The 14,210-nt window shown below is 34.4% G+C and overlaps 1 protein-coding gene and 1 long non-coding RNA gene across 2 annotated transcripts; one reads left to right on the plus strand and one right to left on the minus strand.

Moving 5' to 3' along the window:
• The first annotated feature begins 8,905 nt into the window (after positions 1–8,905).
• LOC130718831 (uncharacterized) lies at positions 8,906–9,612 on the plus strand. The gene is made up of 3 exons (XR_009012835.1): positions 8,906–9,136; positions 9,305–9,384; positions 9,480–9,612. It is a non-coding gene; the product is annotated as an uncharacterized LOC130718831 (long non-coding RNA).
• LOC130718829 (pentatricopeptide repeat-containing protein At4g21065-like) lies at positions 9,446–13,990 on the minus strand. The gene is made up of 2 exons (XM_057569456.1): positions 10,807–13,990; positions 9,446–9,598 (listed from the first exon to the last, which is right to left on the minus strand). The coding sequence occupies exon 1, from the start codon at positions 13,920–13,922 to the stop codon at positions 10,986–10,988; it is 2,937 nt and encodes a 978-aa protein (XP_057425439.1). The 5' UTR covers positions 13,923–13,990; the 3' UTR covers positions 9,446–9,598; positions 10,807–10,985.
• Positions 13,991–14,210: the final 220 nt, after the last annotated feature.

Raw genomic sequence — 14,210 nt, forward strand, 5'->3', positions numbered from 1 at the left:
AAAGTCATCTTCATTTTTATAATATATGTCATTATTTAATATTTTACAAAACATAAGTTTATATTAATTTAAATGAAATAATAATATATACAATGTGTTACCAAACACTGTATAATATTAAAATTTTATCAGGCCTAATATTATCAGACTTTATACTATACAATATATTAAACGACACTCGATAAAAGTTTCATATTATTACTATCCTTGCAAAATTGGCTTGTTTCATTGGTGCCATCCAGCAACAAGTGGTCAAAGATTATTTGTTGGTCTAAGAAAGGCATCAACAAAGCCAAAAAACAAAAACTTTTTAGGAAGTAAAATAAAGCATAATGATGTGCGCTCTGTAACACTGGTTTCTTTGACTAAACTTATTTTATTTTAGTAAAAATAGAGTACTTAACTACTGCCTCTTGAGTGTAAGATATCTCTCATTTCAGCTCAAAATATTAACACATGAATGATAAAAGAACTTTAAGAAGGTCAGAAGCATTGTTCCTTTTGACTGTTTTTCTCCTTTACTTAGTGCTTAGTCAGGTTTTTTGTCCCCGTCATGTTGGATGGCTATTTAATATTAGAATTGAGTAATGATAAACAGATATATGGTTTTGGACAGACATATGATTTAGTGGCGTGTTTCATCCGCTGCAAAACATCAGCAGAAGTTAAAAACCGACACAAACCTGAATGTCTGAAGGTGGTTTTGAAAAAGTGTATGAACACTTATCACTTTCTATTAGATTTCAATCTTATATAAATGGAAATTTTGATATTTCAATTCATATTTACTACTCTATAGAATGTAGTAGGAAAATTCATAGGAAACAAAATGTGATAATTTATAGGAAAATCTATTGGAAAAATATGTAGGAAAAACCGTAGGAGAAAATGTTGCCAAATCACAAGAGAAAGTAGTAGAAAAATCCACATAGCAAATAGGAGGTATGAAGCCATAAGAAAAAACTGTAGGAAAATCATCAGGAAAGTCTTGTAAGAAAATCCAGACAAAAAATTGCAAGCAAATCAAAAGGTATATTTTCCTATGGATTTTTCTTTGGTTTTTTCATACAACTAATATTTCTTATAAATTTTCCTACATATAATTGCTGCAAATTTATTCCATAGAAATATTCCCAAGAAACTTTAATGTTTCTTGCGATATTTCCTGCAGATTTGAAATTCACATGAAAAACTTATAGGGGGAGACCTCTTGAGGGTGAATAGTGATTTTATTTGCAGCCAACTTCAGAGTGCTGGTGCCCAAGAGGTTCTTTACCTCGTTGCAAAGCAATCCTTTAGAGCTATTTATGTTTCCCGTTTCGTCAACATTGACGTGCTTCCTCAATTCATGCAAAAATTTGCTAAAAATGCTAAGGAATAAACTTTGTATGAGATAATGTTTGGATGTTAAGCATCAACCTTGAATATGCTTAATGAGGGTTTAGAGGGCCAAGTAAATACAGGACCTTAATAAAGTAAGAGGTTCAAGGGCTGAAAATTAAATGCTAAAAGGTTGAGGCAATTGCTTCCTTGACCGCTGATTATTTGAAGGAGAATTAAGGTCCAACAATTTGCATGTCTGCGAAAATAATACAACTCGTGTTTGGAGAAGCTCAACTTGGCAAGCTCTAAGAAGGAAGATGCTCTCAGTGTTGCTCGAGATGAGATGAAAGAGAAATGCACGCTTACGGTGCACAAGAGATAATAGAAATTGGGTTGAGATTAAACCCTAATCTATCAACTTTTATTTTGTTATTATATTACTTCATTTGTTCCTTGATTAAGAAGAAATTTTTTTTTCTTATATATTTATCTACTTAGAATTTCAAGAGAGCATTAATTGACATTTTTCAAAATAAAACCCTTATAGAAACAATAAATGATGATGGATAAAACACATTTAAAATGGTAAAATAGAAAAATAAATATTTTCCTGAAAATTAACAAAATTAATTTCACTCTTTAAAATAGAAAGATATGTGTTTCTTATTTTTCTGAACATTTAATTGAGAATAGAGGAAATAGTAAATACAAATTTAATAATATTATATGTATAAAATAAAAATTTAATATATAATTTAAAATTACTAAATCTTTATTGTTTCGATAAATTTGTCTGCAATGGAAATGATTCCTTTCTAGAATCACAAATCTGTGCGAAATTAGAAATAAAATTGCATTACCTCGCTAATTAGCGACATAATAGTCATATAGAAAAATTTGTGACGAAACTCAGGAGAAGGATTTCACAAAATTCCTAGCTAAACCTACTTGTTGGGTTATCGCAACAACATTAACAAGCTAGGGAAGGAATATTAGTGAGAGATATTTTTCATCGTTGATAGCTTTTCTAACTTTTAATTAAATTGATACCAACACCATAAATGTCAATTTGTTGTTAAATCCGACTCTATTGGGGACATATTTTGTTACATTATATTTTTCAAGTTTTTGGTTTTTATCCAGTTCCACGACCAACAACTATGAGACTATTTTTTTAGGTTCTGAGAGGGTAGACGTCTCGCAACAAATCTTTCTCCACACATATATGAGATCAAAAACTCTACTAAGTGTTCAATGAGTCCAGTAGTGAATCCACGTTAAGTCTAACGTGAATTCCAACGCAAATCTAAACCTATAAGCCTGTTTGGTTTTCAGTTGGCTGAATGTGAAAACACATTCACCTAACCCAACAAGTGCATTTTCCGCTGGCGAAATGTGCATTGAAAATTGTGATCTTAAATTTCAATACTTCAAACGGATTTCCTAACTGAAATCCAAACAGGATCTAACAATGTCTTTGGGCGTTATGCTATTTCTTAGCTATGGAATGTTAAAAACCCCAAAACTAAGCTAAAATTTCTGAAAAAGAATAGCGAAGCATGTTCAATGAATATGTTATATACGCTATATATAATAATCAGTGACAAAGTCTGACTTCAAAAGTGCTAGCTAGCGAGTAGCTAGCATGTTTTGAACCCTACATGTTATTGACTGAAGATTTGGTTTTAAACTAATTTAATTGCAATGTGGGGTGAAACGTGCAGGCAAAAGGCAAAAGAGAAGCACATAAAACCAAAATAGATTGCAAAAAAAAGATTTTCAAATAGAACAGTGACATTAACCTTAGAAAACACTGAATAGGTAGGCAGACATGGAGTCAAGGATGGTTAATTAATATACACACGATCAATTGAAAACTTAACATGTCAATTTCACTATCTCACATTTGATTTTTGTGTGTTTGATAATTAATGAAAAAGTAAGAAAATATTAAATCAATGGTTAAATTGGTAAAACATGACATGGTTAAATTTTGTTACAATTGAGATGATCCTTGTTCTAATCGGGTCAAAATGTCATAAGGCTCAATAACATCTTCGTCAACCCAAAAGTCTTATAACTAAGTAAGTACGATAGAGACGAGATGACTGAGCTAAGATGTAGTCGTTCATTTATGTACGCATTTATAAATAGATTATCTTAGTGTCTTTACTCATTATGCAAACTTATAGTTCTTATTAGAATCTCAGATTCTATGCTCTACACTAATTTATGCACCAGTGTACATTATCTCAGTCTTAACGTAGTTTCATCATGGTAGAATAGTCATTTTAGGCCGCGTTGCACTACCAAAAATAAAGAGATTCAAACGATCTCATTTGATGAGGAAGAACAATTCTGATCTGTGAAAAATATTTAAATATATGTAAAGTGGTCCTGAAGTAATTCTTTTAATAGTTACATCGATCAATAACTTATATGATGGTACTATAAGTAACGGGATAGGAAAAAGACATCACCTTTCTACATATATACTTCTCCTACACGTAAGAACAATAGAAAAGTTAAATTCTATGGACAATATATATTACATATGTAGCAGAGTGGAGAACATGATACTGGGGGCAATAGGGAGAACGGGGAAGAAGACAAAATTAGATCTATAAAAGTCATATATGTAGTACATTAATAATGTGTAATGTGCATATTTCAGTGAAAAGTACAAATATTAAATGTTAAACACTAGCAACTAACACACCCATTTGAAATGCACCAATTAAACAATGTACTTTAGTGTGAAGAAAGAGAGAATGAGGTAGTCAAAAGAGAAGAGAATAGAGTGGTTAATTTCTAGAAAAGGGTGCATGCTGAATTAGCAAGGTTTTCGATATGGTTGGGTCGGTTTTTATTGTATGTAGAAATTGGTAAGAGATTAAGAAAAGAAAGAGAAAAAACAGTGATTAAAAATGGTAATAGATGGGAAGCTTTATCGTTTAGAGTGTTGGAAGGAACAAGTGTGGGAATCCTGGTGTCAGGGGACCCTTCTTTTCTCTTGGTTTTGTGCACTTATGATCAGTACTACTGTCTTGTGTGTGTGGCTGCAGTTTCAGTTTTTGTTGTGTTTTTCATGCTTATGCTTCTCTGTATTCTCTTCTTCTTTTTGTGTTTGTATGTAAGTACTGTCTCTCACGGTAAGATTCTAGTCTCTGTGTTCATTCCATCTCTTTTTCTCTCCCAAAATTTCGTGCAACTCCTTTTGATGAATGATGGTTAAATGGTTAATTATAAGATGGCAGTAGTACATCTTATTTTTACACATAAATATTTAATTGAGGATGTCTTAGTAAACTTGTTAGTTTTATCATGTGATTAAATATCAGTCTTAGTTGGATATGAATGTTTGACCAATAAAAAGTTGGATATGAATGAACTTGAGTTATGTTTAATTTTTTTTTTTGTCTTGAATTATGTGTAAATTTGTTTAATGAATTCAGATTATCTACTGTTTTTGCGGTCTCCGCAACAGTAAAATGACTAGTATTTAAAACTTTTTACTAATAAACATGAATCGTTTAATTCAAGAATCGATAGTTCAAAATATGCAGCCGCAGAGAAAATAGTTGCAAATGATCCATATTGCATGACAAAAGATATGCAAACATGTGTTTAGGAAAAGAAATATTTTTTTTGAACCAAAGAACTTAGTTAGTAACTTATGTTATTAAGCACTTATTCATAACTAGCTAGTTTGATAAACTTATTGAAAGAAGCTGAAAATGAACTCTTATTCATAAGCGAGTCTGAACAATTTATAAAAATAAGTAGAAAATAGTTATAGGTCATAAGTTATTAATTAATTACATATATATAAGTTCTTCCAAATACTTACACATACGTTATGCTATAATAAACTCTTTCACACGGCACAATAGTCTACATGTTAAGAGGAGACATGATTTTTGGGAGAAGGGGGAAATGATTCATGCAGGTTTAACCATGAATGCAATTATGCTGTGAATTTTTCTGAATTTTTCAAGCTATTCAAAGCTCGATTGGAAAACACAATCAATTCTATATAATCAATTTAACTTGGTTTAAATCAATATAATCGGTTGAAATGATGTTAGGATGCACTAGAATTAGTTGTACAGAATCAATTCTACTTGCTACAACACAACAACTAGGTGTGGCATTTGTCACAATAACCCTTGTATGCACAATGCATTAAACATACTTAATTTTAAAATTTTACAACAGAATTTTATATAGCATTAGCTACAACCACTAATTTTTTCGTACCAAAATCCAAACATAAATCACATTATGATTTATTATAATTTTGACTCACGTTTAGCTCAATTTTTAGTAGAATTAGTTTCGTTTAAGATCAATTATGCTAACACCAATATAAACCCACACTTAGTTTGGACAGGGCCGGTCCCGACATTTTGGAGGCCCTAGGCCGTTTCAGAGTTAATTGGTTCACCAATTAATATCTACTTATCTAGTGAAAGCTCTTAATTACAGAAATATAGAACTGGTCTTGAATGCAACTACTAAATATTTTTTTTGGGAAAGTTTAATGGGAATATTTTTTTTGGACCCCTTCTTTTTGGAGGCCCTGGCCGTGGGTCTGCCTGCACAAGCCCAGGGCCGGCCCTGAGTTTGAAGCCAGCTAATTACTCACGGCAAGGGTTATTCTATTCCAATACATATATTCGTGTATCATATTTTTGTGACACGTATTCGACTCTTTCAATTTATGTCACTTAAAAACGGCCACAATAAACTCTACAATTAGTGGCAATTTTTGAGGTGTCTTTCACAAAAAGTGTAATACACAAATCAGAATCCTTGATTTTTTTGTTAAATCTTATTCTCTTCTCTTCTATCCTCGAATAACTCACAAGCTCTCAACTATTGGTTTTGGTATGTGGATGGATGGTGAAGGTGTTGCAGACAAGCATGTGTGGTGTGCAGCTCAGTCTCTCTCACACACACTGGCATGCATAGAGAGTAAGAGAAACGGCGGAATAATGTAACCTAACCAACATATATGCATTTCCTTTCACCTCAAAAGGGGAGCAACTTAAAGCATGGAAACGGGTCATATATGCAGTTATATATACAATAACTATAACATGCGTGTTTGCTTCTGTGTTATCCAAGAATCACAACACCAATTACTCTCTCTCTCTCTCTCTCTCTCTCTCTCTTGGTTGTTTCCTTTTCTTTCTCAGCTGCCTCAAAATATCTCTCTTGTGTGTGTGGTTTTCATACTATCAGGTTTTTGTCATGTGTGTCTTACACGTGAGAATGTTTCTCAGTATTTTATTTTATTTGTTGTTAACTAATTGTTTGTGTCTGGCTACATGTTACAGCTAGCTTACAAGTTGCACTAAATATTAATTTTCTTATTAGTTCATAATGTGTCCTACTTCATCTCCAGACATGGATGGCTGGCAAATTACTTGAGATGTGTATCATAGTAACTATTATTAATAGGGTTGTTTAAATGACCCATGATGAATTTTGGGTTAAATCACTCATTGCTTAGTTATTCCAATTATATTGTGACATGTGTCAATTTATTATCTACGTTAGTTTTAATTTTTTATTTTCGTAATATATAATTAATCAATTAATTTAATTGCAGAATAACCTCTACTAATTTAGTTAATAGCTCAGTACTCCTTTTTTTTTTAAATATATGCCCAATTGATTCTGGGTGCAGGTGAGAGGGGGACGAAAACCGGCAATTGATTCTGCAAACACAATTTTTTGTGCAATCAAACAAACACCGTTTGCAATCGGGGTTGATTCATATTGATATACGAAGAAAAAATTGATCTTGAACCATTTTGATTACTTTAAATTCTGACCGTAATCCTATCATTGGACAATTGATGCACAATTGGAAGTATGTTAGTGACATCATACTTAGTTATCTACCCCCATTGGAGTAGAAGAAAAACCATATCCAAATTAAAGTTAATTACCAGAATTTCTCTAGAAGAAGAAGAAAAAACTCTTATCAAACTGAAATTATGCACTACAACACTCAACAATGACACAATCGACTTTGGCATACTGATTGGAGAAGTGGCATGCAGGAGATCTACCACCGCACCATGTTAATCTGAGTCCCTGTTGCTGCCGGCGATGGATGAACGTGAAAGGGGATTGGGAATATATTTAAAAAAAAAAAAGTACTGAGCTATTAACTAAAATAGTAGGGGTTATTCTGCAATTTAATTAATTAATTAAATATATATTACGAAAATAAAAATAAAAATTGACGTGGATATTAAATTGACACATGTCACAATATAGCTGGAACAACTAAGCAATGAGTGATTTAACCAAAAATTCACCATGTGTCATTTAGACAACCCTATAAAATATCATTGTCGTGTTTAAGGTCATTTTGATTAGTTGTTGCATTCACTTCACATGGTATTTCTACTAAAGACATGACACACATACCAAAAACCTTTCCATAATTGATTCAATTAATTATGGGAAAAAACTAAACTTTAGAATTAATTCAGATGAAAAATAAATTGATTTAAACATGCTAATCTTCTTTAAATCACCATGAAAACTACTAGCCCTTAAGAGAATTACTTCTCTCCTAAACGTAAAAACTTTAGATGTGTTCGGATACTAATTGAGTGTAATTATGTGCATATACTTTTATCATAACTTATAAGAAATGTTTTGTTTATATTTTAACTTGAAGTTGAAAAATAGGAAAGTCATGAGAATGAATAAATGTATCATCTAAAAGATTAATCTAAGGGCTTAGATAAAGGTTCCCTTGGGCTCTTTAAGGTTAGTGGTTTATAATTAAGTGGTGAAGTTATGTGTCCCTAAGACTTTAATCATGTTTCATCTTCTGGTGTTCAAGTTGAATTAAAACAGAGTAAGATGAACAACACAAGTTATTCAATGGTAACTTTAAAAAATAATGCTCTGGTGAGTACTGATCAAATACAAAATTCAAAAAGAAAACAAATTGTCTAGTGACAACTCGAAGGTCCAATATGGTGAGTATTGACTATTGACTCAAGCAAGAAGCTAAGAACTGAGAGATTTTTTTTCGATACATCGGAAAACTAAAAACTGAGAGATTGATTGCAAAAAAACTTAAAATCAAAGTAAGAAGGGTAACATAAATTGCATTAAACTAAAAAGGTGGAGGGAAATCCATTTACTTTTGACTCCTTGAAGTCATTGCCATAACAGTAGACTTGGGTGTTAGTGCTTTTCATACACTCAATGCTTTAGAATTTTGGATAAAATATGGTGGCTAATTTAATTTTTTGGGTGATATTTAGTTTGGTCCATTAATTGTCGTTTTGCCTCTTAGTGTCTCCCTAACATCTGCTCAATTGTGCATCCTTGATTTCAATTTATAATAGGGTTTTGACTCATTCACAATTCTCATTCTCTTCCCTCTCATTTTCTTATGACATCACCTATCATATCTCTCATTTATATTATTTTTCTCTTAGGTGAAAGTGGAAATAAGTGCCAAGATATACTTAATCTTTACAATACCATAAAAACCACTTTGATCATTATTTGTATGACCTTAATGTATATATACATGGTTTTTTTATTTTATTTCCATTTATACATGAATGGAACTGTTAGGTAAACATATATTGAAGGGTACGGGTTTATATTCGGTTGAGTCTAGTCAATTGCAGGGCACAGAGATAACAGATATGAAGTTTGTTCCTTTTGATTCGTGATGTGCCCAAAAGGGAAGTAGTGGGCATAGTTTCAACCCAAATCCATGATCCTCCCTCAAGGCATATGCTACCTGCCATATTAAAGTGCACAGGTGAGGGGGGCCAATGTCCCTGACTTTTTTTTGCCAGTCTCATCTCACATTTCATCCTTTCAATTCATCTTTCTTGGATATTGATCTATTTATCACTGTAATGGTGTTATCATCATTCTCTGCATTCAATTCGTGTGTCAGTCAATAATTTTATTTTATTTTTCACAGACTCATACTGCACATGCACCTCCAATCATAATAATTATTGGTGTTGAGAATCAAAAGACAGTGAGGACGAGAGACCAAAGGTGGTAATTGAGACATGCGTGGGTCAATGAGAATATGGTCATGAAAATATATAGCTTTATCCTTTTCTAACAAAAAACTTAAAGCTTGTTTGCAGAGTTTCAAACTGTGGTCCCTAATTATTGTAAGTGCGGCCTAAATTAACGGGTTTTGGAGTCCTCACATCAACATCACAACCGCAATCACAGTCGCATCGCTCCACATTCGTCCACAATTCTGCAATATAACGGTAACTACAATCAGAACTGCAATTTAAAACCCTACTTGTTTGAATCAGCTTCATAACTATTTGCTGAAGTGGTTTTAAACATGAAATTACTTATATATGGCTCTTTCTTGATTTAATTAGTTTATTTTTCAAGAATACTGGTTAATTTATTTTAACAGGATAAATCTCTCCATTAATCCACACTTTGCTTTTTCTTGCATATGCATGTCTATTGTGACGTGACACAAGTCTTCTAGCAAGTTATTACATGAGACATGACTACATGAGTTAACCTTGGACAATACAGTAAAGGAAAATAATTGGTAGATATCCCCATAATAATATAGACATTCAATAGACCTTGTAGCTAGTAAACAAACACAGTCTAGGACCAACTCTGTTGACAAAAACAATACATAGCATCGGCCCAATGTGCCACTGCAAAAACAAAACGCATTCTGGGCTTTCTTTTCATGGTCTTCAAGGGTCTTGTTTCTTAAAAGTACTGCAGCAAAATTTGAAACAAGCCCAACCCAATTCACATATTTTGAACAAACGTGAAGACCTTAAAAAAGTAAAGACTTTGGACAGTGAGCCAATTTGAAATTGTATGAAGGACACTGAAAAAAAGTGTATAAAGAGCTTGGTTTAAAAGAAGGTTAGAGCTTGGATATCATTTTGACTGTAAAGCTTGAATTTGATGCAAGTGTGGTACTCACTGAATCTTAGCCATATTGGCATTAAGAAAATCTAACAATGTTGGACGAAAAATAACCTTTTTTAGTTTCTCATATTGTTTATTAGTATTTACCAACCCACAAATACAAACATATGGAACATAGTAGACTCCAGACTCAGAAACAACAACCTACAGCAGTTTTTACAGTTTAATTCTCCAATCAAGGAAGCTGTCTATACATAAGGAAAGGTACATATAGTATAAACAATAAAGGGCAGGAAGATTACTGGTCCTCCATAGTCAAGCAAAATATACAGGCTCCATCTGTTCCTTATAGCTTGTTTGCTTAGGCTTCTGTGTGAATGCCGTGATGCGTTTTTTCAGAAGCTACTACTATTAGCCTATAACTACTATCCAGACATGCATTTAGTAACTATCACCCAGGAGAAAGTTTCCTGAGCAATGAATTCTAAGCATGAAATGAATTCTAAGCATGATTTCATTTGCACATATTTAAATATATTTAAGATACCAAACCTGAATAACAAGCTATACACAACGGCAAGATTCCTTTGAGATGAGAGAAGCATTCCATTCATTTCGATAGTAGTTCCATCTTCCGGAGAACTTTCACTGTCGATAACCTCTCCATTTCTTGAGGAAATAAGTATGCTAAATGGTATGACTTCAGTAGACTTGTTTTTAGAGGCTAATTATCACCAAAAATCCTGACAGGAGCAAGATCCACCCTTGAAATGGTGGAACCGATTTACGTCACGAACAACTATTTCTTTATTTATGATGACTGAGACAAGCTTCATAAAGTTATGGCAATCACAGCAAATGCGAAGGTTTTTAAAAATCCGGATTGTTTTCATATGGCTGTTGCTCACAAGGGCAAAAGCAAGAGCTAACTTCTCACTGTGATGACTAAGATGTTCTTTTTTCTCTTTGTCTGGAACATTATGAAGCACATGTTGAATTTGTGGGGCATAACCCACCAATCTAAGTCTTTGACCAAGCTCCTCCAGTTTCAAACGAATTTCTGGCATGTTTGGATGTACACTATCTGACACAAAGACGTGTACTTCATTGTTAATTTCTAACCAGCTACATCCAGGTTCCTTTTTCACACCCTGGCTGGACATTAAGGCCCTTACCTTTCTGACATCTTCCCACCTACCTTTGCTAGCAAAAATATTAGAAAGTAATATATAAGTTGAGTCTGTTTCATGTTTGAGCTTAAAGAGTTCCTCTGCAGCCCTTTCGCCCAATTCAACATTACCGTGCTTTGCACATGCACCCAAAACAGTTTCCCAGATCAAGGCATTAGATGTTAGCTTCATCTCTTCAACAAAGCTTTCAACCTCAGTAAATCTTCCAGCGCGGCTGAGAATGCCAACCATACAAGCATAATGCTCATCTCCAGGAGTTATGCCATAAACGTTGCTCATAGAATTGAAGTGTCGCTTCCCTTCTTCAACAAGACCCATGTGGCTACATGCAGAAAGGACACCTAGAAAGGTAACCTCATCTGGTAAGATACCCTCATCTTTCATTGCCTGAAAGGTCTCGAGAGCCTTATTGCCGTGACCGTGCTGAGAGAACCCACATATCATAGTGTTCCACAGGACTGTATCACGTGTTACCAATCCCTTGAATATAGTCTCAGCATCTTCTATGGAGCCACATTTTGCATACATATCAACAAGGGCACTAGAAACATGCATATCAAGCAGAAGTCCACTCTTAATTGCCACTGAGTGAAGCTGCATTCCACTCTCGGTGGCGGTTATTTGGGAACAACCGCTTAAACAACCAGCCACGGTGAACTCATTGAGCTTTATTCCTTCTTGCCGCATTAAATTGAGGAATTTAAGAGCCTTCTCTGCTTGGTCAGTTTGGGCATAACCAGTTATCATTACTGTCCATGTAAAGACATCTCGATTGATCAAACTAGCAAAAATCAAGTATGCTTCTTCAATACACCGACATTTGGCATACATGTCCACGAGAGCTATCCCAGCATACTCATTTCCATCAAGATTGTTTTTCACAACTTGTGCATGAACTTGCTTCCCAAAGTCTACGTCTAAGAGACTAGAACAAGACCTTAAAACACTGATAAATGTATACATATTGGGCTTAAAACCTTCAACAAGCATCTGATAGAAAGTTCTAGGTCCGAATTTGCAGGAATCATTATCGTGAAATCCAGACAACAGGTTATTCCATGAAATAAGATCCGGTCCTGCCATCGCCTCAAATACAAGAGCACCATTATGCACATGACCATGTTTCATGTACATCCTGATAAGGGCATTACTTACTGAGATATCAGATTCAAATCCATATTTAAAAACACAAGCATGGATACTTTTTCCATATTGAAAGTCTTCTAATTCAGTGGCGGCACTAAGAACACTTGCAAAGGTATACTCGTTTGGTTCAACACCTGTATGTCTCATCAAGTGAAATAGCTTAACTGCTTCTTTGCTACGCCCTTGCTGATCAAGGCACGCAATCATTGCACTCCATGAAACTACGTCATGATCTGTGGTCATAGAAAAGAGTTTCAGTGCATCACCTACCAAATCACACTTAGAGTACATATCTATAAGACTAGAACCCAAAACCTTATCTCGTTCGAAACCACTTTTGATTGCCAAACAATGCAAGAGGTGGCCATTTCTCAAGTCTCCTGAATTTGCACAACCCTTGAGAACACTGGACAAGGTAAATTCACTGAACATTATTTCTGATTTTAACATTTTGCAAAACATTATAAACGCTTCCTTCCCATCACCCACTTCAGCATGGCCATTAATCAACACATTCCACAACACTTCATTCTGCTCAGGCATGCAAAAGAACACCTTATCGGCGAGGTCCATTTCACCACATTTCACATACAGATTAACCAGTGCAGACCCAACAAACACATCAGATAACAAGCCAGCCTTAATCACTTCCGTATGAACCTGTTTCCCTAATCCAACATCCAAGCACATAGAACAAGCTTTCAAACAACTTGCCACCGTGAATCCATTCGGCCTTACCCCTGCCCTTATCATCTCACAAAACAAACGAATACCTTCCCGGCCATCACCCTTACCCACAAAACCTTGAATCAACGCCGTCCACGAGACAACATCTTGTTCAGGCATTTCATCAAGCACCTGGCGCGCATAACTGAGTTTACCACATTTCGCATAAAAGTTAATCAGCGAAACCCAAAAGTGAGAATCTGGGTCAACCCCATTTTTCAACTGGTGCCCATGAATGGCCATTCCCTCATTCAAAGCCGCTCTGGAAGTACAATCACCCAACATGGAAGAATATTTTTTCAGCAACTGCTTTGTATTCACATTCACATTCAAAATTGCAGGTTCTTCCTCAATATTCTTCTCCCTTTGAGGTACTGAGCCATAGCTTCCATTTCCAACACAAGGGGAACTTGTTGTGGGTTGGTGAGTTGAAGTGGTTGTGGTGTGGCATGGTTTTGTGAGCTGAAGAGGTTTCTGCTTCTGGGTAGTTGAAGTGAGAAGAGATGAAGTTTGGAGATGGGGATATAGGGAAATTGAAAACTGGGTTGGTTCAACACAACTGAGAGTTCCATGAAAATTGGGACATACACACAGCATGCCACTCATTGCTTGGGAGAGAGGGAAGAAGCTGAATTTGGAGTGGGTGAAAGGTGATAAAAAAACCAATTTTTAAAAGAAATGTGTTCTGATGTATTGTTAAAAATGCATTTTTTTTTCAACTACTTCTCTAAAAAGCAGAATTATATTTTGTTGGACTTTTTTATTTTTTTAATAAATCATCCAAACATGCTAAAATATTTTATAAAGATTATTCAAAACAAAGAATCCAAACAATGATATTGAGAGACGAAAGCTACGGGAGCGGATGAGATTAGATACCCCAATAGTCCTATC

Source organism: Lotus japonicus, chromosome 5 (genome assembly GCF_012489685.1).
Source record: "Lotus japonicus ecotype B-129 chromosome 5, LjGifu_v1.2".
NCBI classification, from domain to species: Eukaryota; Viridiplantae; Streptophyta; class Magnoliopsida; order Fabales; family Fabaceae; genus Lotus; species Lotus japonicus.